The sequence below is a fragment of the Myotis brandtii genome, unplaced genomic scaffold (genome assembly GCF_000412655.1).
Source record: "Myotis brandtii unplaced genomic scaffold, ASM41265v1 scaffold463, whole genome shotgun sequence".
NCBI lineage: Eukaryota > Metazoa > Chordata > Mammalia > Chiroptera > Vespertilionidae > Myotis > Myotis brandtii.
Window position 1 is genome coordinate 1912003 of NW_005367694.1, and position 25335 is coordinate 1937337.

The following is a 25335-nucleotide window of genomic DNA, read 5'->3' on the forward strand; positions in this document are numbered from 1 at the left end:
AATGAGCACTGAGCTCACTCAGCTCCAGGCGGTGGACATATGGGGTTCTCATTTCTCACCTTGTGTATGCACTGATCTGTAGCATATTTTCTTCAGTAAGAAAAAAAGGTTATTTAAAGGACAAATCTCCAAATCTCACATTTTTAAAAGGAGTTAAGTACTGTCATGATCTAAAGCAACAAGGAAGTCTGAAGAATTACCTATAGCCATGGTCCTTGTAATCTTTAGTGGCCGAGTACACGACAGAACTGGCCTTCACGCTGATCTGCTGGAAGAGATTCCACACTTCCTGATAAATGTATTGCTGGAAGAGAGCAAGGGACACAAGTGTCATGACTACTCCCTGAAAGCCGCTCCTTGGAACACAGAAAAGGCCCCTTTATTGCCATTCAGAGGGAAAGCTCCTGAATCATGGAACATAAGGCCCTAAGACCATCCAGAGCACCCATTCCCAAAATTTTCAGCCAAGTTCAAATTAAAGCTAAAAAGGAAACAGCTTTAATTTAAATCCTGTAATTAACATCAACAAGGAATTAATCTAAACTTGTTTCCCCCAGCATTTATAAAACCATTACACTGGTCTCTTCTTTTTTTTACTTATTTATTATTATTATTATTACTAAAGGCCTGGTGCATGAATTCGTGCGCACTGAAAGGCAATTAATTAGAAGAAATATTTTAATATCGCTATTTGCCCTTTCTCTATAATAGAACTGTCAACCAAATTCATGATCGACAATGACAGATCGAAACACATTCGTGATTGGCACCAGCAAGAGCTTTATATGTATCGCACATGCGCGAGTCAACTTAGTCTTTTATGTATATATAGAATAAACTTACTTAATTAGACCTACTTTCTGATTTAGCTAAACTTTTTCCAGCCCAGTGAAGCACTCAAACTTCTCTTTCAGGTAATTGTCAGCAACACAACAGTAAATATCAACAAGAAGTAGATTATTATTGTAGATCACGCAGGGAGAACAAAGGGTAAAACATTTAACTGCAGCAGTGTTTGACTGTATTCTGCGCAGTGAGAAAACCTGAAGTCATTTTCAAGGTCCACCATTTCTTACTTCTTTTCAGTCGGATCAAGTTTCTAAGCTTTCTAAATCGCCGTTTTCCGGCTAATGAAAAGAAAAGAAAGGATTCCACCGAGTCTCCTATCTACTTACTCCAGGACTTCTGTGAGGATTAAATGAGATGAGGCACGGGAAAATGCTTCACAGACATTTTGTTAAAGTGTGAAATGTTTGCACCTGGCTATAAAGTAAGTTGTGTTCCTGGGCTGAAGAAACGGCAGGAGGCTAGTTGTTTCTAGGGAGAGGAAGCTAGGCGTTGCTACGTGACATCATTACCCGGCGCCCACAGCCACTGTTTCCGGCTGGGCTGGGCTGTGGGCTGCATTTTGGGCCATGGGGTCTCGGCAGCATCGGCTGCGATTTGGTGGGCTGTCACTCTGGGGTGGTGGCAGGGCCTGTGTCTCACTTGGGGGAAACCGAGAATTGCTTTGTGAGCACCAGGTCCGAGGTGCCCTTTCTCTGTAAATGGCCAGTGCGCATCACAGCAGCTCCTCGTTGAACGTCTGCCCCCCTGGTGGTCAGTGCATGTCATAGCGACAGGTCAGACAGTCAGACACTTAGCATATTAGCCTTTTATATATATAGATTTTTTTATCCTCACCCAAGGATATTTTTCCATTGATTTTTGAGAGAGTGGAAGAGAGAGGGAAGGACAGAAGGAAATATCGATGTGAGAGAAACACATCGATTGGTTGACTCCTGCACATGCCTGGACCAGGGCCTGGGCCTGGCAGGAGCCTGCAGCCGAGGTACATGCCCTTGATGGAATCAAACCCAGGACCCTTCAGTCCACAGGCCAACACTCTATCCACTGAGCCAAACCAGCTAGGGCTATTCTCTTCTTTTTTAAAAACCTCTCACTATTCAGAGTTAAGACAGTTGTGAGCATTTACCTGATCTGCAGGGTAAATTTAATCTGTATTTTTTACATTCCTGATAGTCAAAGGAGTTAATGAAGTTTGCTCAGGGTCAGTGGGTGGTTGGGGCCTTCCTTACATTTCCGGTGATAACCAGGCAGCCCAGCTGATCGATGATAAGCACGTCGAGGGGGGAGGGGGGCTGGCAGAATTTCTGCTGCAGGATCTGCAGAATTGGCTCCATGACCTTTGGGGTGTCCCTCAGGGCCACTGCGATGTGTCCCAAGGCTCGAATGGTGTGGTCGGGAATCAGGTGAGCGTCCCTATGGGAGGGAAGAATAGAAGCGCCTTGGAAACAGTCCTCTGGCACACAACAGTGAAATAAAACCTGGAAGCTGGATGTGGATGTCAGCATCATCACAGTCTTTCAGATGAAGCATTCATCTAAAAGTGACAGCCTGGGATCCTTAACCACCAGCAGAAACATAAAGTCCTGGGTACCAGGTGGGAAGACACAGATGTTTCTCTACTCCCAGACATCCCAAGGTGGGTTTCTTCTGAAATCATGGAACAAAATGCACAATCGGTGTTGTGCAAGAAAGAAGCACAGAAGTGCACAATGCCAGCTACCCCTTTGTGCCCCAAGAGAATAACTGGCAGCCCTCTGAGATGGGACGTACTTGTCACTCTCCTGAGAGATGTAGAGCCGGTTGGAGAGGCTGGCCAGGAAGGCCTCCACGATCACTGCATCCACCGTCAAGCCAGCTTTCAGGCACCTGAATAGCAAGGAAACCCCCCACAGCATTAGACATCACAATCACCAGATAAACATTTTGTTTTGTTTTAACTTTTCCTTTCTCAGGTTTACAAAGTTTAAAGAATTGCTCTGAACAATTCCCCCCAGAAATCTGAATGAAAGTCATTACACAGAATGAATTCAAAGAACTGCTGCAGATTTTGCCCACTTTATAAAAATAACTCAGTCAGAAACAGTACCTTCATTATTTTGCCCAGAACAGTTTCCTTCACAATGTCATATTCACCCTAATTCCTGTACTGTTCCTTCACAAAAGTCATTGTAACTGATTCAAAAGACAGAAGGTCCTGCCCTAGCTGGTGTGGCTCAGTTGGTTGAAGTGTTATCCCATACACCAAAAGGTCAAGGGTTCGATTCCCGGTCAGGGCACATACCCAGGTTGCAGATTCGATTCTGGTCGGGTTGTGGTCAGGGTGCATATGGGAGGCAACCAATCAGTGTTTCTCACATCAATGTGTCTCTCTCTCTCCCTCCCTCTCTCTCTTCCTCCCTAAAAATCAATAAAAACATATCCTCAGATGAGATTAAAAAAAAAAAAAAGACACATGGTCCCAAGATGGCTGAGAGAATATTAAAATTATATTGCCCAGCCAGGGTGGCTCAGTGGTTGAGCATTGACCTAGGAACCAGGAGGTCATGATTCAATTCCCAGTTAGGGCATATGCCCGGGTTGTGGGTTCGACTCCCAGTGTGGGGCATGCAGGAGGCAGCCAATCAATGGTTCTCTCTCATCATTGATGTTTCTATATATAGCGCTCTCTCTCTCTCTTCCTCTCTGAAATCAATAAAAATATATTTGAAAATAAATATATAAAAAAATATTAGATACCTTTACAAAATTATAAACATTTCTTATTTTATGAGTTTATTTTGTTTGGAACAGCCTTTTCTTCCTCCCTGGTCACCTGTCCCTCTGGCCCAGCCTCCTACCTGCAGATGTTGTCAATGGCAATGTCCCGGAGCTGCTCGTACATGGAGGGCTGGTTCTTCTTTCCTGGCATGACATTTAGGGTCGACTCGGAATGCTCGTTGGTTACACTGATTTTTATATCGTTGCCAGCAACTGAATGTAAAAATTCAAGTAAGTACCTGGTTAAGCCCATCACTTTCCACACCCCGCCCCCCAACCCGTGTCTGTAATTCAAAACCAAATAATATGCTAATTATTTTAACCTATAATAGCAATCACTCTAAAGTGATTCAAGCAAACATTTCAGAAACAAAATTATCTAAGAACAGGAAGGATGAAATAAACATGTTTCAGTCAAAATAGGAAGAACACTGCCCTAGTTGGTTTGGCTCAGTGGATACAGTGTTGGCCTGTGGACTGAAGGGTCCTGGGTTTGATTCTGATTAAGGGCACATGCCTGGGTTTCAGGCTTGATCCCCAGGAAGGGGTGTGCAGGAGGCAGCGGATCAATGATACTCTCTCATCATTTTTAAAAAAATATATTTTATTGAATTTTTACAGAGAGAAAGGGAGAGGGAGAGTTAGAAACATCGATGAGAGAGAAACATTGATCAGCTGCCTCCTGCACACACCCTACTGGGGATGTGCTCACAACCAAGGTACATGCCTTTGACCAGAATCGAACCTGGGACCTTTCAGTCCGCAGGCAAGAGGCAGATGATCAATGATTCTCTCTCATTATTGATGTTTCTATCTCTCTCTCCCTCTCCCTTCCTCTCTGAAATCAACAAAAAAATGTATTTTTAAAATTTTTTAAAGATCAAAAGGAAGAACACTTAGGTTGCAAAGTGATAAATACATAAAACAGTAACTTAAGAAATGGTTCAGCTTTGCCAGTGTGGCTCATTGGTTAAGCATTGACCTATGAACCAGGAGGTCACAGTTCCATTCCCAGTCAGGGCATATGCCCGGGTTGTGGGCTTGATCCCAGTAGGGAGTGTGCAGGAGGCACCCGATCAATGATCTCTCTCCCTCTCCCTTCCTCTCTGAAATCAGTAAAAATATATTTTAAAAAAATAATGGTTCAAAAGGCCTGATGAGCACCCTTAGGCATCCACCCAGAGGGTTATCTAGTGAACGTGCACAAGCTGATAAGGGTAGGGGCAAGGGTGAGTGAAGGGGCCTTATAGCCATCGGGACCCCTCTTTGTTCTGGGCTGGGTGAGTCTTTCAGGTACTTGGATTTTGGGGCTGTGGGCCTATGACCTCATCTGTAGAAACATAATACATTCCCTTGGGGCAAGGGAACTAGATGAACTGTGTACAGACAGTTACTGGCTCAGTGTCTGGACATGAAGAACTCCTACTTCAGACAACCTTGATGAGAGAAGGGGCCAAAAAAAAAGCGGGACCAGAGAGGGGCCTACAGGGGTAGCAGGTGCTCACAGCAGGGAAGGCAGAGGAGACAAAGGCCTGGAGCCCTGAGGGGGTTCTGTAGAGAAAGCCATAAGAAAAGGGAGGAGGAGGAATGAGCCCACATACAGGAAGACTGCACAGCCAGCCACAAGTTCTCAGTCACAGAACTGTGCTGGGCTCACACACAGTCACATGGTCCTTTTCTTGGTGCCTCAAGTGCACACGGGGGTTGGGGGCTGGAGACACGGCCTCAGGTGCAGCCATCCTGTTACCTGTGTGGTACTGACTGTGATACTTATAGAGCTTCACCAGCACCGGGGACGGAACGACCAGGAAGTCCCGCAGAGACGGCGTCACCGAGTGCACCACCACCGGGAACCTTTCACACAGGCGTCCCAGACCCTGCAACACACCATGACCTGTTACATGGACATGTCCACCCTTCAAATACCCAAGTCTGAGCAGAAACTTCCAAGGTCAAAGCTCCCAAGGGGCCACCCGACCACGGGGCACAAAGACAGGAAAGGGAGATGGTCTTGCATCTCCTCCATCTAGGAGGGAGATATATTGTTAAAGTTTGTCCATTTCTTTTTGAAGCAAATTAGGAGAGAAAGGGTCTAAAACATGATTTCTAAACAACGGCAGACATGGAGTCACTGGGGTTTCCAACAGGTTAAGAGTCTCAGCAGAACAGAGCTGGCACCGCAGACGTTAGGAGACGTCCTCTCACGAGGCCCTCTGGCAACATTGCAGCCCTTCAACTGTCTGCTTGAGAACGGCCTGGCTGGCAGACACAGGGCAGCTCCCCAACGACCCAGCCGCTCCTGGACCGCACCCACAGAAATCCCAGCACCCTGTCGGCAGCAGCCCCCACTCAGTGGTGAACTGTGTCACACAGGCTCTAGTTCAAGTTCCTAAAGACAACAGCTCAGACTCTGGCTAGTGTGCCAACCACAGCCTGAATGGCACAACAAGGCCCTATTGATGGGCTCTCAGCATCTCCAGTGTCTGGGAGACTGACCTGCAGACAGCAGATAAGCAAGGGCAAATGAGCAATGATGACTTTGCTGGACGTCTTGGACTGTAGCTTCTCAGACAACTTGATGCAAAGACTTTCTGCGCCTAAATTCAAAAATCCGGGGAGGGCACAAACAGTTAGCAAAGGGCCAAAATTTACAAAATACTCAGTCAACAATTAATCATGTAATTTCACTAAACCCCAGAGACACACTTTTTTGCAGGGTTTATTAATACTGAGAGGTTACGCCAGAAAGTGTTAAGAAGCAGGTTAACTGAAAGCGTATCTCTGCTTCTTTTCTGCTGTTGTGAAAATGCCACCCTGCGTGGTGTGTGACTGCTTTCTCTTCTCTGCTGGCCCTGAGCTCCCTCGTCCCTCTGTCCCCACAGTGGTTTGTGAACGGCAGCCATCCTCAAGTCTGCTGAATGCTCCCAGACAATGGCAGACGGGGAGTCACTGGGGTTTGCAACAGGTTACGAATCTCAGCAGGAGAGCTGGCACCGCAGCCATCAGGAGACATCCTCTCATGAGGCCCTCCGGCAAACATCTGCCGCTCTTCACAGGCACTAAGTTCCCCCTTCTCACACAAAAGCCTCAAGAACCAGCAATAAGTAGTGGAGAGAACACAGGCCCTGTGGCCTTGGCCAGCACCATCCTCCCAGGTCCGGACACTAGATGTCCAGGGCATGGCAGGAGCTGATGCTCACCCTGCTCATCCTTCACGGCCCACACCATGAGGTCCACACAGGCGGCGTTTGCCTGGCAGCGTAGCTTGAGGGGGCTCAGCTCACTGTGGATCCGGTCTGCATCGTGCAGAATCTTCTGAAGCTCCCCCTGGCTGGTGTTGAACTGCTCCAGCACAAAATCATGGATCTCCTTCACAAAGGTGGTCGGGAGGTCTGTAGGAAAGAGAGTGGGCATTGCAGCTGGAAACAAAACTGCACCCAAATTCAGGCAGCAGCTGAGAACTTCTACAGTCTTTTCCTCTCTAACAAAAAACCAAGAACATGTTTGCTGCTGCTGCTATGGTTCCAAGAATGTCCTCTGGGAAGACCTTGGATAAGCAGTGCACAGCTGCCCTCCACACACGTGCCACCTGGCACTCAGAGCAAATGATCATTTCCCAGGGAAATGAGAGCCATGCTTTGTTCCAAGCAATCAATATACTAAAACCTGGATATATGAAACACATGCATTGAGATTTATCACAACAGAACTGATACAGTTAACATCAGGAAACACTTTAGTGATTTATGTATCTATTTTATATTTACTATTTTCTTCCAGTTTTACTGAGATATAATTGACACAGATCACTGTACACTTTTAAGGCGTCTGACATAATGACTGCACAAGTGAAGAGTAATTTTTTGAAAGGCTGTCAGTTATTAGATAAGGACAAAAACTGGTCGTAGCCTAAAAAAGAGAATTCCCGGCCTACAGGGGTTAAATCTTCAGAGCGTCCAGAATTGGCAGCCTTTTCAAACTCTCATCCTTGGGGCCTGGAAAACTTAGGAGAACCAATGTGGGCACAAGTCAGACCAGTGGAGGCAACACACAGCTCAGGTGGGAAGAGAGGCCACAAGGGTTCCTGGGGATCAGGCTGAGCCGGGCAGTCCCTGTCACACTCCTTTGTAGACCTAACTAACCCTTTTTGTGGTCACAACCAGATTCAGCCTCCACCTCCCAAGAGCCCTTGGAATCAAATTAGGAAAATGGATTAACTAGATTATGGTACATCTACATAAAAGAATATTAAATGGTCATCAAAACTTACGTTTATGAAGAATGTTCAATAATGTAAGAAAATAGCATAGGAAAAATGTTTTTAAAATGAACAAAAAAGAGACTGGAATAAAATGCTAAATGTGTGTGTGCTACACTATTCAGATATTATCTCTGCCCTGGCTGGGTGGCTCAGTTGGTTGGAGCATCGTCTATACACCAAAAGGTTGTGAGTTCCATTCCCAGTCAGGGATCATACCTAGGTAGCAAGTCAGGGTTCTTCTGGGAGGCAATTGATCGGTATTTCTCTCTCACATCAATGTTTCTCTCTCTCCCTTCCTCTCTCTCAGAATTCAATAAAAACACATCCTCGGGTGAGGATTAAATATATATATATTATCTCTGACTTAAAAGATTACGAATACCTCATTTTCTTTTTTGTCGCACTTTTTTAAATGTCTAAAGTGGACATGTTAAACTGTATGTATGATCTGGACAATATAACATGTCCATTTCAGAAAAACATCTGAGGAGATAAACCCATCAAAGAAACCATCATTGACAGCACTAGGGGCATAGGATTATGGACATTTTTTTTTTCTTAGTTGCTTTTTCTCCAACATTTCTATGACATGACCATGTCTTGCCTGTGTTTTTAAGTGCCCCCAGCAGAAAGGAAGCACAAACCTGAGGCAGTGGCCCTGAACCCAGTCTCACTGAATTCACACATGTGAAGGTGTGCAAAGTCCTCACCTTTCATGTAGTACAGAGTGTCACGCAGCATCTTGAACATGGCCACATAGAGGGGGTCACTGAACGTGGTGTAGTAGAGATCAGCGCTGGGGTTGGCCTGCGGGAAAGGCAGAGGCACGTGACCACAGCACAGAAACCCTCCTCAGGGCCTCCACCTTTGTGGGGAGACCCAGTGAAGTCATCCTTACACACGTGGCTTAGCATTATAAATGGAATAACCGTTTACCATGATTCACTACTTGGAGCACTTTAATGACTCTCTTCACCCTCTTAAGCATGAGGCAGAGGAAAACAGGAGGTTCACATAGTCCAAAGATGCCAGCAGGGGAGCAGCCACCTGACCCTTCACCTCCTCTTGCTGAAAGCTCACGGTCTTTGAAATCAGGGTCTTTGAAATCAGGGGGACACAGGGAGTGGAGGAGGGGAGGGGCAGCCAAAGGACCATCAGACCACGGGATTCAACCCTGCCCACCACTCAGGCAACAAACACTGCAGCTAGGGAACCTTCAGACTCAGCTTAACATTTTGTAATTAAAACTCATTTTAAATTACTTTTTAGCAATCTAATCTAAAAGGTAGCATTATTTTTCTTCCAGGGGAAAAATTCACACAAGGTCTACTGCGATGAATAGATACTATTCTAATGAAAGGCAATGTTCTTGACACATGCAAAAGTGCTCTGTAAATATAGGTGAGGGGAATGAGGAGGAAGAGAAAGCAAATCAGCATCGGGCCAGAGGTTGGGTTGGAGGGACTGGGCCTGTGGTGTGAGGCTGTGGAGGGTACAAGAGTCTTGTAGAAGGCATGAGAACTGCATGAAGGACAAGAGTGATGCCATATTTCAAGTGGGTACTGATAACAGGAGCCATCAGTGGGCACTGGCTAACTGCTTTACAGACTTCACCTCACACAGTCCTCACAACATCCCCGTGGGACAGAGATGAAGAGATGAGATTTGCTGATTAAGGTGAACCAGGGGTCTGACTGTGGAGCTGGGAAGAAGTCACTGCAAACAAGGAGCAGAGGAAGGGAGCCCAGAAAACACAGCCTAGCTCAGCCGTGGGCAAACTACGGCCCGTGGGCAAACTACGGCCCACGGGCCGGATCCAGCCCGTTTGAAATGAATAAAACTAAAAAAAAAAAAAGACCGTACCCTTTTATGTAATGATGTTTACTTTGAATTTATATTAGTTCACACAAACACTCCATCCATGCTTTTGTTCCGGCCCTCCGGTCCAGTTTAAGAACCCATTGTGGCCCTCGAGTCAAAAAGTTTGCCCACCCCTGGCCTAGCTCCACTGCTTACTAGCTATGTAACTAAAGTTCCTTAACCCTGAAAGCCTCAGTTTCCCCACATGTAAATGAGGGATTGCTGTGGAATTCAATGAATGAGTGAGTGAAATCCTATCCCAGTGTCTGGCACATAAGCATGCAATAAGTGCTAGTGATTATTGGTAATGAGTATTATATTCAGCAATACAGGTCATGGTTTCACTCTTTTTTAAAGCAACAAAACTATTTTTTTAAACGGACATTTATACTAACGTCCAAATTACAAAACAAAATACCAGAACTGGTCTGGTTCAATGGGGAGGGTCCCAGAGTCCCATATTCCCAGCCTTCCCTCTACTCATAACATAATCCCTCAAAGGGATCCCCACTGAGCTCCAGCTTTCCCTTCAGGACCCAGACTGACACTTTTCATTATGGATGGCATGCAGGCCAACCAGTGGCCAGGAGTTCTGACTGACCAGCCGAGCTGCTGGCCCGGGTCCTCCTGATCTGCCCTGGGTCACACACGAACCAACATGGACAAGGGAAAGAAGAGGCCTCTGAGACGGCAAGCAGTGAGAACAAAGCTCAGGCCAACAGGCAGGACACACCTGCAAAAACGTTAAAGATAAAGCAGGAAGGACTGCAACCTGGAGTGTTACAAGAACTATGCTTTTCAGCCAAGAACTGACCCAAAGCAAACCACACCTGGCACATACATCTAACATCGGCAGACAGCTTGCTGGGAGCACCTCAGGCAGAAGACACACTCTGCAACAGAGGAATGTCCCTGGGGGCTCCCGCTCCTCCAGAGCTGAGCCCCAGAGGTACCAGGCACTGTGTCTCAATATCAGGTGAGAGAAAGAACACCAGGATCAACAGGACTCTGGGTCCAGCACATGCCACAGCAAGCATCGGGCTGGCAAATGGCAATCGCTGTGGATCCCCACACTCAAGAGGACTGACCCAAATGTTCCCTGAGGTTTTGAGACCTTCCAACACAAACACTTAGTAATTTTATAAATAATGCTGTAGGCATTGGTTCCAAATACATTAAAGACAAAAGTTCCCTAGGTACACACCCCTCACACATAAAAGCCAGGGCTTGTACATGCCTAAAAGTGTGTGAGGCATGTGTACTGAGCCCAGAGAAGCAGCTTTGAAAGCACCAAAGGAGCAAGGAAAATAGAGAGCGTCAGCGTCAAAGGACCCAGTGCATTCCCAGCTCCCACGGTGACTATGTGACAAGGGCACAGTATTTAGTCCCTTAAACCTCTATCTTTCATGTGTGAAGTAGAGACACTGACCACTGCTCAGAGGCACTGTGCAATGACATATTTAAAAGACCCCACCACAGAGCAAGCTTTCAAGTGGCAGGTGTAGTCATTTTTGGGACTGAGAGGTCAAGCTGAAAACTCAGTGCCCCCACACCAACCCTCCCAGCTCTCTCCACGCAGAGGCTCCCAGCAGGCGGTCTCAGCGATGCCCTCAGAAGGGACGTACCTCTAGCACGCTGGCTGCAACTGCGTCCAAGGACTTGAGAACAGGCTCCTCAACGATCTTCTTCACCTACCAGTAAAACAAGACCTCATGAGGCACCTGACGAACACAGTGATAGACAAGAATGCCAGCTCATTCCACTAAAGAACAAACGCTGACGGATAAAAACACCTAACAGGCCCATGTGGTGAAGAATGTGCTAGAAAAGTAGGCCACAATATATGAAAAATATCGAACTACATACACAAAATGCCCTTAATTCTCCCTTCACTTGGAACTTTTCTCACCTAGATTAGAATGACATAAAAACAGAAAAGGTACCAACTCTCTTAAATTTGCTGACTTTAGAATTCCAATTCCAGGATGCGAAAGTGTTCAGACTCCAGGCATCACTGACATTTCATCCACATCCCCTCCCAGGTGTCAAGAGCACCTTCACAGTCAATCCTCTGGTGCTGGCAGCTCCTCCCTCTTCGCCTGGGCTCTTCGAAGCTGCCCAAACTGCAGCACACATTTTAAATTTCTAATAGAAGTCATTATTTCTACCCAACCTCTATACCAGCTTTTAGTACAGGAACGAACGATCCTGTCAACGTGGGATCATCTGATGGAACTGCAGTTCCACCCCACCCGGCCCCCAACTGTAGTACTTTAAGAAAGCCTTTTCAAAATGTCTAGATAATGATACACAACATGACAAGAGACTAAATAAAAAAATTGCCTAGAAGAAAGCCTAACCTTGAAAAGTTAAAATATAGTAGAAAAAATAATTCCCCTTTGTTAAAAAAGGATCTGAAACATTCAGCCTTCAAATGGGATTTCTGAGATTAACTGAGAAAGCCAAGGGCCACCCAGGCCACTGTTTTGTCTGAGACACTGACAATGAGGCGTTTAGGGGGAGTATTTCCTCCTCCAGACAGTAACTTCGAAAATATCCTAGACCAGCGATCACCAACCGGTGGTCCGTGGACCACTGGTGGTCTGTGAGGTCCGAAAGGTTGGCGACCGCTGTCCTAGGCTATTAGTAATTGGTTATGACTCTATCCTCACTAATTATCGCCTATGCTTTGATGTCTTCTTACACCTTCTGCCTAAATAAAGCCTTTCTCTGAGGGATTTCTTTCTATTCATCCTCGCACAGGAGGAGATGGCTGCTCTCTCCAGTGCAGGCTTCAAGCTTTCGGAGGTGTCTTTCTCATTCTCATCGTTAGAGTTTGTCCCTGATGATGTTTTCTCCACCATCCCCTAGAATGTCTTGAAGAATCCCAGCTCAATCATAACAACCTCAGAGTCCCTGGATCAAGGTCCATTTCAGGACTCAAGACAATGGCACCAATGCCTTCTCTAATATCACCTCAAAGGCTATCCAAAGGGATCCAAATTGGAAAATTAGGTTTTGTATTGATCTGAATAGAGCACCCCTGGGATAGACAGGTACCCTGAGCTGAGCTTTGACCCTGACCTTGGTCTACAGATCCTTGATTTATTTGACACTGATTTCCTTACCTCTAAAATGGGGAGCATGGTGCCTCCCCAAAATGGTTATTAAATGAGAACAGACTGCACAATAGTGCCATGAATGTTACTTTCCTTCCTTCTTTCATCTGAAAATTATGACTACCAAGTTGTTCATTTGAAATACTGAAAAACTCCTAGTCTTACACCACTGGCAATTTTACTGACCGATAGAGCCATGGCCTATTTATCCACCGTGTTCTGCTTACCAAGTTTAAGAGTTCCCGAAGCATTTCTAGTGGGACACTGAACTCCTTATATGTGACGCCATTGAAAAGAGGAGAAACTGAGAAGCTGGAACTGATGGTGGAGAAGTAGTAATCGGGATCCAGGGCACTCCCATCGGGTAAGTAAGAAACTGATGGAAAAGAAAACCAGATAGTCAGTCACAGTAACATGTGACCAGGATACTTCCTTAAGCTGATTCCCTCAATAACCAACTAAGACATAGACTCTGCTTTTGTTTTTACTCCAATTCCTTGTTTTTTAATTGAGAAGTAAAGGCTGGCCCTAGCCGGTTTGGCTCAGTGGATGGAGCGTCGGCCTGCGCACTGAGGGGTCCCAGGTTCGATTTCAGCCAAGGTCACACTCCTGGGTTGTGGGCACAATCCCTAATAGGGGGTGTGCAGGAGGCAGCCGATCAATGAGTCTCATCATTGATGTTTCTATCTCTCTCTCCCTCTCTGAAATCGATAAAAATATATTAAAAATAAATAAATAAAATGAAAAATGTTTTTAAAAAGAAAGAGGCTCTTTTAGAAAAAGAAAAAAAGAAAGAAAAAGAAGTAAAGGCTAGATTACAAATCCTTGGGGAGTGATGTCTCTCACTGGGGTGTTTCATGTCAAAGGCTCAGATATAATCATGGCCTAATATTTTCAACATAGACAATATAACTTAACATATGGGAAGAAAAAAAAGAATTACACCTTTTTAAAGGTTGAGAGATGTGGAGGACCATAGGGCTCCAAAGATTTTACCGCCAAAATTAGAACTAAAATGCGAATTACTAGAAATTTCAAAATCAGAACAAAAACAGTCAATTGTCCAAAACATACTAATAATAAGCCCAAAAGCATATAATCATTTGAAAATCCATTATTTAAAAACAATGATAGCCGAAACCGGTTTGGCTCAGTGGATAGAGCGTCGGCCTGCGGACTGAAAGGTCCCAGGTTCGATTCTGGTCAAGGGCATGTACCTGGGTTGCGGACACATCCCCAGTGGGAGATGTGCAGGAGGCAGCTGATCGATGTTTCTCTCTCATCGATGTTTCTGACTCTCTGTCTCTCTCCCTTCCTCTCTGTAAGAAATCAATAAAATATATTTAAAAAACAAAACAAAAAAAACAATGATAGAAGACTATGACTGGAAAATAAATAAGCTTGTGATATTTTCATATTAAATAGTGACAGATGATATCAATCTATAAAGAACCAAAGAATAATAAATTTTATGACTTTTTTTGAGCACTAGAGCATAGAAAAAGCAAGGAATTGAGTTTACTCCCATTGTGTAAAAGCTGGAGTATAGTTCTATGATGCTGGTGACATACTGCTGACCTGATTAAAGGTGGATGGGTCCCAAGAAAGCAAACCAGCAACTTACAACAAAGGGGATGTGGTGGGCAATAATACTGAAAGGAGTTGAGATGCTGGAGGCCAACATAATAAACTATCATTAAAACAGGGAATGGCACCCTAGCTGGTTTGGCTCAGTGGATAGAGCGTCAGCCTGCGGACTGAAGGGTCCCAGGTTCGATTCCAGTCAAGGGCACATGCCCAGGTTGTAGGCTCGATCCCCAGGAGGGGTGTGCAGGAGGCAGCCGATCAATGATTCTCTCTCATCACTGATGTTTCTATCCCTCTCTCTGAAATCAACAAAAAACATTAAAATAAATAAATAAGTAAATGTGTGACACTCTTGAACAGGCCCATGGGCTGTATAAGGCCTGTGAAATCATTCAATCTGGCCCTGCCAATGCATTAGTGTTGAGTTAATTAAATGTTTGATCAAATATAGCAGGTTAATTTTTAAGTTGATAATTTTTTATGCCCCGCAAATGATATTATAAATATCCAAATGGCCTTGGCAGAAAAAAGGTTCCCCACCCCTGTTCTAGATGCATGACAGCAGAGCATTAGTGTTACCATCCCTGGCATCACCAGTAGTCACTATGAACCTGTTATCCAAGTGCTAGGTCAATATGATGTTGTGGAGCCCACCTTCAAAGTAGTGAAAGGCGGATCCTCCAGGGGAGCTGGGAGGGGGCATCCCCCGTTCAGGGCTGACCTGAAACACACAACCATATTTACAGATCAGAAAAGGCCAGTCAAACCTCAGACTTGTCTTAGACAAGGTTCTCTCTGCCAGCTCAACAGTAGTTGTACTTCAAGTTGTGATTCAGGCATCACCTCCTCCATGATACTTACCGTACCTACAGTGTTCTCTACTATATACCAAATCATTAAATTCTTCCTGTCTAGACAAACATTTTATATCTGATGACTAAGCTGAATTAGTCTTGAGTTTCGTGTCTATCTTTTCTCCGTGAGTCAATTAGATACTTCTTAAGGGCACCAACTGTCTCCCACCAGGAATAGATTTTGGCACCCACTTGCTAAGAAGCAAATACTTCATGACGAGGAGATGAAATCACTTATAAATTGTAAAGAGGACAAGGAAACCTTTTATATTAAAGAGAATTCTAGTGAGAACATTTTGTTTTCTAAGTTTTCTCAAGCTACACACAAGTGGGCCTTTCCCCCATGTGAGCAATTCACAAGCCCTCTCTCCTCTGCTCTCTTCCAGGAGGGCAGCCGCACCTGAGAGATGCTGGACACGCTGCTGGTCTTCCTCTTCAGGGTGCCCTCCTGACACACGGTCAGCAAATTGCTGGGGAGGATGGAGCGGAAGTCATTGAAGGAACGCCTCCGAACGCCTTCCAGCTCCTCCGGGACTCGGAGGGAATGAGGAGGGATTTTGGGAAAGAGTTTGGAGAGGAGCGACTCTTCTGTGTTGCTGTAACGCCCAAATGCTCGTGAGATTCCAATCAGGCATGGGATTGCATATTTGCAGAGGTATTCTAGAAGACAAAGTAAGAATGTTCTTATACCAACTTGTAACACTGACTCACATCTCACAACCCACCCACTAAGGACTCACAAGAGTCAGGATAAGCCACAGCAACAGGGTCAACCCCAAAGACTGACCGATGAAATTTTAATCTGGCACGAACAGTAACTTCAGACTATGTCTGCGTCACATACAACTGGCTTCTTTGGGAGGTCTTGGTCTATTCATGACACATCCAAATCATTTGTAAAGGTAAGTCATGTTATCAGGCAGCTTTACTGTACTTAAACAATGTATTTATCGCTCCCAGGATCATACTGTTAGCCTTACTCTAGAGGAAAAATGACCTTTGGAAGTCAGACGTGTTATAGATAAGAAACAGAGGCCCAGAAGGATGAGGTGACTTGTCCAAGGTCACTCAAAAATTTTCAGGTGACATAGCTGTGCGCGTGACTGACATGTGACCTCTTAGCTAACACACAACAAAAACAATATAGGAAGGTTTTCATCCATGGCGTATATAGGGTAGTAAAGAACAGAAAAAAAGACTTGAGGGAAAAAATAACCACAAAACCATTTTTAAAAAGCCTTGGATCTATAATTATACCTTTTTCTTGAATCTCCAAAGCCTGGCACATTCCCAAAAGGACATGCAAAACCTGCAAAAGTGCCTCTAGGATCTGTAATAGCCAAGAAAACAGAGAAAACTTATAAGCCAAATCAGAAACATGTTACATTAGTTCAGAATTAGAAGGAGCTTCAGACATTATCTTGTTCAACCTCATATCTGATACATAACTCCACACACGAAAGCTCTATTGAGGGGCCAATCAGCTGACCTTCCAGGAACAGAAACCCTCCCTCCCTGGGCTGGTCCAGAGTTCTTCCTGACACTGGGCCAATGTTGTCCTCCTGGGGCTGGCTTGCACCCACCAGCTATTGGGGCCGCTCCTTCCTCCATATTCTGCAAGCAGATGACAGACCCCTGAATCCCTTCTCATGGCTAAATACCTCTAATTATTTTTTTTAATACCTCTAATTCTTTCCATCCATTCCTTATGATTACAAGTCCTTTCCGATGCTAATAGTAGGCTTCTGATTTTACTGTAGTCCACTGTGTCAGAAACCGTCTCGAATTGTAGTGCTCAGTATAAAATTCACTAATATTCCAGGGATGCTGGGACTCACTGAGTAATCACCAAACTCAACACAGATTCTAGACTTTCATGAATGTGTCATTAGCTTTCTGGCAGCTGCTTTACACTGCTGGCTCCATGAGCTCACAGACACATAAAATAATTAAATCTTTTCCACACATGCTGCTCCCAAGCTATGCCACCTCTATTTGCATAGCTGGTATTTTTTGCCTGTCACTGATCCCTATAAACCTCATGGTATAAACCTGAGTTCATCATGCTGGTTGTTTGTTAATGCCTCAAATTACGTTTTCTACAAATGAGGCCAACTTGCTTCCCGATCTTCATTCATGGACCCGGCTCATTTTACTTCAACAGTAGGGGGCAGGCTACCGGAGGCTCCTACTGAGCTGGCACCTCACCAGTCACCATTTGGGATGGTCCTTTGGACAGTTCCTTATTAATTGTTTTGGTGCTCAACCCATTTTCCAGGATATCAGGAGAGGACTTTTCCATTGCCTTGATAAAGACCAACTAGACTATATCCACTTCATTTCCTTCTACTAGTACCAGTCTTAGAAAACCAGGAAAAGAAAAGAATGAAGTGGGTCTGATATGACTTGTTCATAATCAAGTCAAATTTCTTACATTTTGCTAATATTAAATGATGCTACCTATAAAGACTTGAAAGTAAATATTTTATCCATTTCATATATTAAAATGATGCCCTTGTCTTCAGTGTTAACCTCCCTATTTTGATGTTATTTATAAAAAAGCCCTTACTTACAGCCTGTTAACTTTTTAATAATATGTAATTCTCACATATATAGTTATCTCCTTAACCAACCTACAAATAAAGAACTTAAACTTAGAAAGAAAGAGGTAGAAATACTAACAATAAAATCTATAACTGAATATAAGGAAAGAGATATTAAAAATTAAAAAGCAGATACAAAAAACTCAAAAAGCTTAGCTAGCTGAGAACATTTAGCATAGAGGCAAGCAACCAGGCACTCCTGGGCAGGACCTGAGGATGGATAGCAACATATAAAAATTGATTTAAAAAAAAAAATAATTCTGATTAAGAAAAAGTCTAGAGCCCTAGCTGGTTTGGCAAAGTGGAGAGAGTGCCAGCCTGCGGACTTAAGGGTCCCAGGTTCGATTCCGGTCAAGGGCATATGCTTGGGTTTTGGGCTCGATCCCCATGGGGGGCGTGCAGGAGGCAGCTGATCAATGATTCTCTCTCATCATTGATGTTTCTCTCTCTTTCTCCCTCTTCCTTCCTCTCTGAAATCAATAAAAAATATTAAAAAAAAGAAGTCTAGAGATTATAATCATATTCTTTGTTTAAAAAAGAAACAGCCCCAGTTGCTCAGTGGTTAGAGCGTCAGCCTGTGCACTGGAAGGTCGAGGGTTCAATTACAAGTCAAGGGCACATGCCTGGGTTGCAGGTCTGATCCCCTCCACCTGGGGGGAGGGGGGGCAGCAACCAATAGGTGTGTCTCTGTTACATCTATGTTTTTCTCTCCTTCTCTCTCCCCCCACCCCCTCCCTTCCGTTCTCTCTAAAAATCAATGGAAAAAGTATCCTCACTTCTTGGGTGAGGATTTTTTTTAAAAAAAGTATGAAACATTTAAGTAATATTTCCAATAAAATAAACTAAGACCGAAAAAATCTGAGCACATAAAGGATTAGCTTCAACTATCTAGAAAAGTCTTTCTATGAAAGACTTTAATACCCATCGTAGTCAGGAAAATGAGCTGCCTCTGCCTTTTGCTGCCTACCTCACAGGACTATTTGGAAAGCTGAATGAGATCAGACTCAAGAGATCAGTGGGTAACTGGGAAAATACCATAAGCAAAGTATTAAATATTTCTTAGGTCTACTATTAATAATGTGGAATAAGTCAACATAAATAATCCAATCACTTCAGATTTGTTTTTTACTCTTGTCATCACTTTGGGACTCTTTCTGATCTTATAGAAATGCAAAACAATTAGCCATACATTTACCTCATCCCTAAGTGAAGGGTCCCTGTAAGCCACATCAGACAGCAAGGTTACCAAACAGAAGCTGAAGCTCTCTGCAACTGGGAGGACACCTGGAATCCATAAAGACACAAATCAGATCGTCACAAATGAGAGACACTGGGCCACACCTACTGGCCCCCCAGTTCAGTAGTTGCTTCTCTCATATGGCCTGCAAGCGACCCGTTTACTGTGGTGAATGCCCTCGCTGAGATGAATCTCAGAATAGATATGGGCCCAACATGTTTGCTGAGAATACTCCTTCCTTTTTTTTTTTAATATAATGTTTTGGTTCAATAAACATAAATGGCCCTAACTGGTTTGGCTCAGTGGATAGAGCGTCGGCCTGCGGACTGAAAGGTCCCAGGTTTGATTCCAGTCAAGGGCATGTACCTTGTTGCGGGCACATCCCCAGTAGGAGGTGTGCAGGAGGCAGCTGATTGATGTTTCTCTCATTGATGTTTCTAACTCTCTCTCCCTTTCTCCCTTCCTCTCTGTAAAAAATCAATAAAATATATTTAAATAAAAAAAAAATAAACGTAAATGTTTCCTGAATCAGTTTGAGATTACATAGCCTCTCAACATGACAGATTCCATTTTTATTCCTGACCTAAATAAGAGTAAGAAATCAGTCTTGATAGTGTATGAGAGACAGAATATGGAAGCTAATTGTCAAATACCTATTACTGCTACTTTAAACGGAATTAAATGCTTGTATTTTCTTTTCTGCTTTATTTTGACAAATGGAGAAAATCCTAATAAGAACTTCCAAAGAGTTGTTCTATTCCTCCTAGGATTTTAAGCCCTTCCACTACTGAGCTCCTAGCAGGGAGGATCTTGGGAGCACAGCCTCAAGGTCAAAAAGGGAGCATTATACCCAAAAGACCAAAAGCTAAGCAGCACTTCTATCAAGTGTACCTTCAAAATGTTAGTTCAGCTACTGTGAAGATCCAATCACTATTAAATATTTAATCAATTTTGAATACTAAGCATTTAATCCAGGACAAAGAGCTATCCAGTTTTATGGCCATATGCATAGTACATCACAGAAGACTGTTACATTTCCACTTTTGCACTTATTTTAACATGCATCTCTAGGTAATTCTCAGACTTGATTGTGCATCAGAATCACCGGAAGGGCTTGTTAAACTGCAGACTGACTGCTTCCCAGACCTAGTTCCTTTCTTTCTTTTTTGGGGGGGAATTTTTATTAAGTTTACCCAAGCCAAACTGACAAACATGCCAGGGAAAAGATCTCAAATGCTCCCTGACCCGAGTTTATAATTCAGTAGCTCTGATGTGGCGCTGAGAATCTGCATTTCTGACAAGTTCCCAGGTGCTGCTGGTGCTGCTAATACAAAGATGGCACTTTAAGAACTACTGCTCTAGAGTTTAAAAGCATAAATAATACTGCCTTAATACAGGAGTGAAATGTTACCCAATAATTGGAAATATCTCCAACAACATTCCCAACAATCTATAATAATAAACGTGTAATATGCTAATTAGACCAGACGTCCTTCGAGATGACCTTCTGGACGAAGCTGGGGCTGCGAGGGAAGCCCGGGTCCCGGTTGCCAGTGGGAAGCCAGTGCAGGCAGCTGGGGGAAGGAAGGCCTACGCTTGCGCGAATTTCATGCATCAGGCCCCTAGTGTTTCAAATAATGCTAAAACTTCCATTCTAATACCAATCCATGTATATAGAAGTATATATGTTTTTAAATAAAATAACAGAAAAATAGAATCAATATCTACTGGTATTCTATTTCTTCCCAAATTAGATAACAAAGGTGGAACAGATGTTTGACTTTTTAGCAATGCTCTCTCTATTTAATTCATAGGCAGGCCCCTAGTGTTTGAAATAATGCTAAAACTTCCATTCTAATACCAATCCATGTATATAGAAGTATATATGTTTTTAAATAAAATAACAGAAAAACAGAATCAATATCTACTGGTATTCTATTTCTTCCCAAATTAGATAACAAAGGTGGAACAGATGTTTGACTTTTTAGCAATGCTCTCTCTATTTAATTCATAGGCCTTTAAATTCCAGGACACATACATAATTTGGGGTCTGTCAGTTTTAAGCATAGGGGGTCACCAGAAATGATGAAAACCTAAAGGTAAAGAGGAATACAGGAATACAGGAATCCCTCCAACAAAAGCACAGGGGCCGGCATAGGGGGTCACCAGAAATGATGAAAACCCAAAGGTAACGAGGAATACAGGAATCCCTCCAACAAAAGCACAGGGGCCTTCTTTACAGCCACCAACCCCCCGCTGTATCTGAAGGGGGGCCTCAGGCATGCCTCAGAGAGAGACATTACAAGGAAACTTCAGTCTCGTGGATCATGAACTCTAAAATGTGGGAGGTCTTCAAGCTGATTTTGGAGTCTTGAGAAATCAGTATACAAGAATATCAGTATTTTAAGCGTTTAGCACAATGCTTGGAGTATAGTGGACCTATATAAATATTTCAGAAGGGAGAGAAAAAAATAAGGAGGGCGGAAGGATGAAGGAAGGGGAGGGCAGTGGAAGGAAAGAGGGAAAAAGATGGTCTAACTTTTCCTTTGACCTTAAAGAGAGATCAAAATAAAATACAAAATAAGAAATACACATGAATACATTCTACTTCTAAAGGTACAAAGTTTAACTAATACTTAGCAACAGCAACAAAGTCATAAAAATATTTATGGTGCACATGGAGTTGAGTTTTGAACATCCATTTCACCCTTCCTTTTTGGACCAGCAGCAATACAATTTGGAGAACTGCCCTCATTCCAGGAGTGAACCTATTCATCTAAGGGCAATAGAGACTGGTTCAGGGACAGGGAGATGAACAATTCTGGCCAATAAGACATGAGAAACGTTCCTGAAGGTCTCAAAGTTCCTGTTCACTCTCAGAGTGCAATGGAAAGCTGGCTTGCTCAGCCCTGCCCTCTCCCTCCATCAGCCATGGGCCCTGGACAAGTGAGTAGCACGGCCCCTGTGGCTGCAGGCAGGCAGTTTTCCCACAGCCAGGAGTGGAACCATCTAGAAGCATCCTAATTGATATGTTAGTACAACTGAACACTTGATTCTTACAGACAATGAACATATATATTCTTCCTTGCATTCAGGGAAAACATTATACAAAATTACCTCTGCCTTTCCGAGCTGTGCTTTCTTCTACCCAATACACTTTTGGAAGACCTTTAAGGAGTCGAAGAAGGTAAGGAACCACAGAATCTTTGTGCTTAAAAACAAAACAAAAAAGATTATGTTTAATAAAATGTGACTGGTAGCTTTTTAGCATAGATTAAGACCAAAGGAAAGAATACCCACATCCTAATCATCTCAAAGACGAGTATTCACATGGCGTCGCACCCTTCCTGTCTGCCACAAGTGCTGAAGGGAAGGGCTAAAACCTGCCCTTCTGGAGATGAGTGCCCAGCCTGGCTCTGGCCTCCTCTGGGGGGCCAGGCCCCCATGAGGCCCTCTCCAGAAGAAGTGCACACATTCAAAATTGCCTTCACTAAGAGGTGTTCAGACTGCCCCCAAACCCTTCAGTGGGCCCCAGGATCACATCCTCTGGACTGGAGAGAAGCTCAAGCTCATTAAACTTGGTGATACTTCCATTGTTCATGGCCCTTGGTTGTTTTTGGGGGGTTTTATTTGCTTTAATATTCTGCTTCATGTTTCTACTCTCGAATTAAACATGAGACTTTATAGCCATCATTAGCCAACGAAAATGTACTTCCTTCTAGTTTCCATATAGCCAATCAGCATATAACTTCATAGCCTTCCATTATTGGCTCTTTTGGTTGTTTCCCTATATTTACAGATGCTCCAGTTAAAAATTAGGTTAGTGTGCTCCAGAGGAACATTATTTGATGTTCTAAAATGTTGAAAAAACATGTGGTGGTTTCATACATGGCTGCAAGTTCTGTGACACTCCTTCCACTGAAAGGTGGAGTTGAATTCACCTCTCCTGGAAAACGGGCTGCCTTAGAGACTTGCTTCTAGTGGATCTAGAGCAACGGTTCTCAACCTGTGGGTCACAACCCCTTTGGGGGTCAAACGACCCTTTCACAGGGGTCGCCTAAGACCATCGGAAAACACATATATAATTACATATTGTTTTTGTGATTAATCACTATGCTTTAATTATGTTCAACTTGTAACAATGAAAATATATCCTGCATATCAGATATTTACATTACGATTCATAACAGTAGCAAAATTACAGTTATGAAGTAGCAACAAAAATAATTTTATGGTTGGGGGTCACCACAACATGAGGAACTGTATTAAAGGTCGCGGCATTAGGAAGGTTGAGAACCACTGATCTAGAGGGTAGTACATATGAGACAGCCTTCCCAGGCTAGGTTAGAGACAGCAGAGCAGCTTCCACCTCCCTCTTCCTCTGGACACTAGCCCTTGGGTCCCAGGCACTATGGTGTGACACAATGACATAGCTCAGGTCACATGGAGAGGCTACGTCCATAGAGGTGACCTTGCCACAGCCAACAGCCAGGATCAACCCCCAGACATGACGTGAGTAAGCCTTCAGGTGATTCCAGCCCCCAACCTTCAAGCCACCCCAGGTGATGCCAAATGGAGCAAAAACAGTGACTCTTCTGAGCTCTGTCTACATGAGGGGAAAAAATTGTTGTATTAAGCCACCAAGTTTTGAGGTAGTTATGCCACAATTGATAACTAAACAGAGAACCGTCTTTGGTGAAAACAAAACAATTTATCCTCTAGGATAAAAAGGAGTTGGCTACATCTGTCCAGGATCCTAGTATACTAACAAGCACAGAACTCCAAAGGACCCTGCAAGACACGGCCCCCTGCATAGGATGTGTCTAACCACTGTGCTGTATATCTGCCAGTAATATAAAATAATACTGATATTGAAAGTCAACTGTAATTAAAAATAAAAATTTAAAAAGAGCCCTAACTAATTTGGCTCAGTGGATAGAGCATTGGCCTGCGGACTGAAGGGTCCTGGGTTCGATTCCGGTCAAGGGCATGTACCTTGGTTGCAGGCACATCCCCAGTAGGGGGTGTGCAGGAGGCAGCTGATCCATGTTTCTCTCTCATTGATGTTTCCAGCTCTCTATCCCTCTCCCTCCCTCTCTGTAAAAAATCAATAAAATCTATTTTTAAAAAAATTAAAAAGAAATATACTTGATAGTCAGGGAATATGTGATACAGAATTCACTTTTTTTTTTTTAATCCTCACCCGAGAACATTTTTTCCATTGATTTTTAGAGAGAAAGTGGAAGGGAGAGGGAGAGACAGAGAGAAATACTGATGTGAGGGAGAGACACATCGATTGGTTGCCTCCCACATGCCCACGACCAGGGTTGGGAACCTGCAACCGAGGTACATGCCCTTGACCAGAATCAAACCCAGGACCCTTCAGTCCATAGGCTGATGCTCTATCCACTGAACCAAACCAATTAGGACCAGAATTCACTTTTTAAAAAATATATGTTTGTACTGATTTTAGAGAGAGAGGAAGGGAGAGGGAGAGAAACATCGCCGTGAAGGAGAAATATCGATCAGCTGCCTCCCGCATGCACCCCAACCAGGGATAGAACCCCAAAACCTGGGCATGTGCCCTGACCAGTAATCAAACCAGTGACCTTTTGGTGCACAGAACAACACTCAAACAACTGAGCCACACTGGCAAGGGCAGAATTCACTTTTTGTATTAAAATATTTTATATCCAGCCCTAGCCGGTTTGGCTCAGTGTATAGAGCATCAGCCTGTAGACTGAAGGGTCCTGGGTTTGATTCCTGTCAAGGGCACATGCCCGGGTTGTAGGCTCAATCCCCAGTAGGGGGCGTGCAGGAGGCAGCAATCAATGATTCTCTCTCATCATTGATGCTTCTATCTCTCTCTCCCTCTCCTTCCTCTCTGAAATCAATTTTTAAAAATGTATATCCAAAATGTATAATAAAAATGTAGGATTAAATATATTATTTTGATCTTAAAAAATAAAAGGCACATTAACATGTACTCTAAAACAATTTATATATATCACAATTTTGAAAAAGATAATATTATATCAAAACTATATCAAAGAATATAGTTTGTGGTTACTCTGAATCTGATTGATGAGCATTTTACCTGAGATTGAAAATCAAGTCTACTCTAGAGCAGCGGTCGCCAACCTTTCGGACCTCACGGACCACCAGTGGTCCGAGGACCACCGGTTGGCGACCGCTGCTCTAGAGGACA

The 25335-nt window shown here is 43.7% G+C and overlaps 1 protein-coding gene across 1 annotated transcript in view; it reads right to left on the reverse strand.

Moving 5' to 3' along the window:
- Positions 1 to 25335, reverse strand: part of PI4KA (phosphatidylinositol 4-kinase, catalytic, alpha) — an 86038-nt gene that overhangs the window by 57430 nt on the left and 3273 nt on the right. The window contains exons 2-16 of the mRNA XM_005875507.2: positions 22245 to 22338; positions 19086 to 19174; positions 16545 to 16617; positions 15688 to 15947; positions 15088 to 15154; positions 13074 to 13222; positions 11353 to 11418; positions 8578 to 8674; positions 6807 to 6998; positions 6103 to 6203; positions 5354 to 5483; positions 3687 to 3819; positions 2620 to 2715; positions 2079 to 2262; positions 201 to 304 (exon numbers count right to left, since the gene is read on the reverse strand). Coding sequence (XP_005875569.1) covers positions 201 to 304; positions 2079 to 2262; positions 2620 to 2715; positions 3687 to 3819; positions 5354 to 5483; positions 6103 to 6203; positions 6807 to 6998; positions 8578 to 8674; positions 11353 to 11418; positions 13074 to 13222; positions 15088 to 15154; positions 15688 to 15947; positions 16545 to 16617; positions 19086 to 19174; positions 22245 to 22338 — 1835 coding nt within the window. The remainder of the gene's footprint in view (positions 1 to 200; positions 305 to 2078; positions 2263 to 2619; positions 2716 to 3686; positions 3820 to 5353; positions 5484 to 6102; positions 6204 to 6806; positions 6999 to 8577; positions 8675 to 11352; positions 11419 to 13073; positions 13223 to 15087; positions 15155 to 15687; positions 15948 to 16544; positions 16618 to 19085; positions 19175 to 22244; positions 22339 to 25335) is intronic.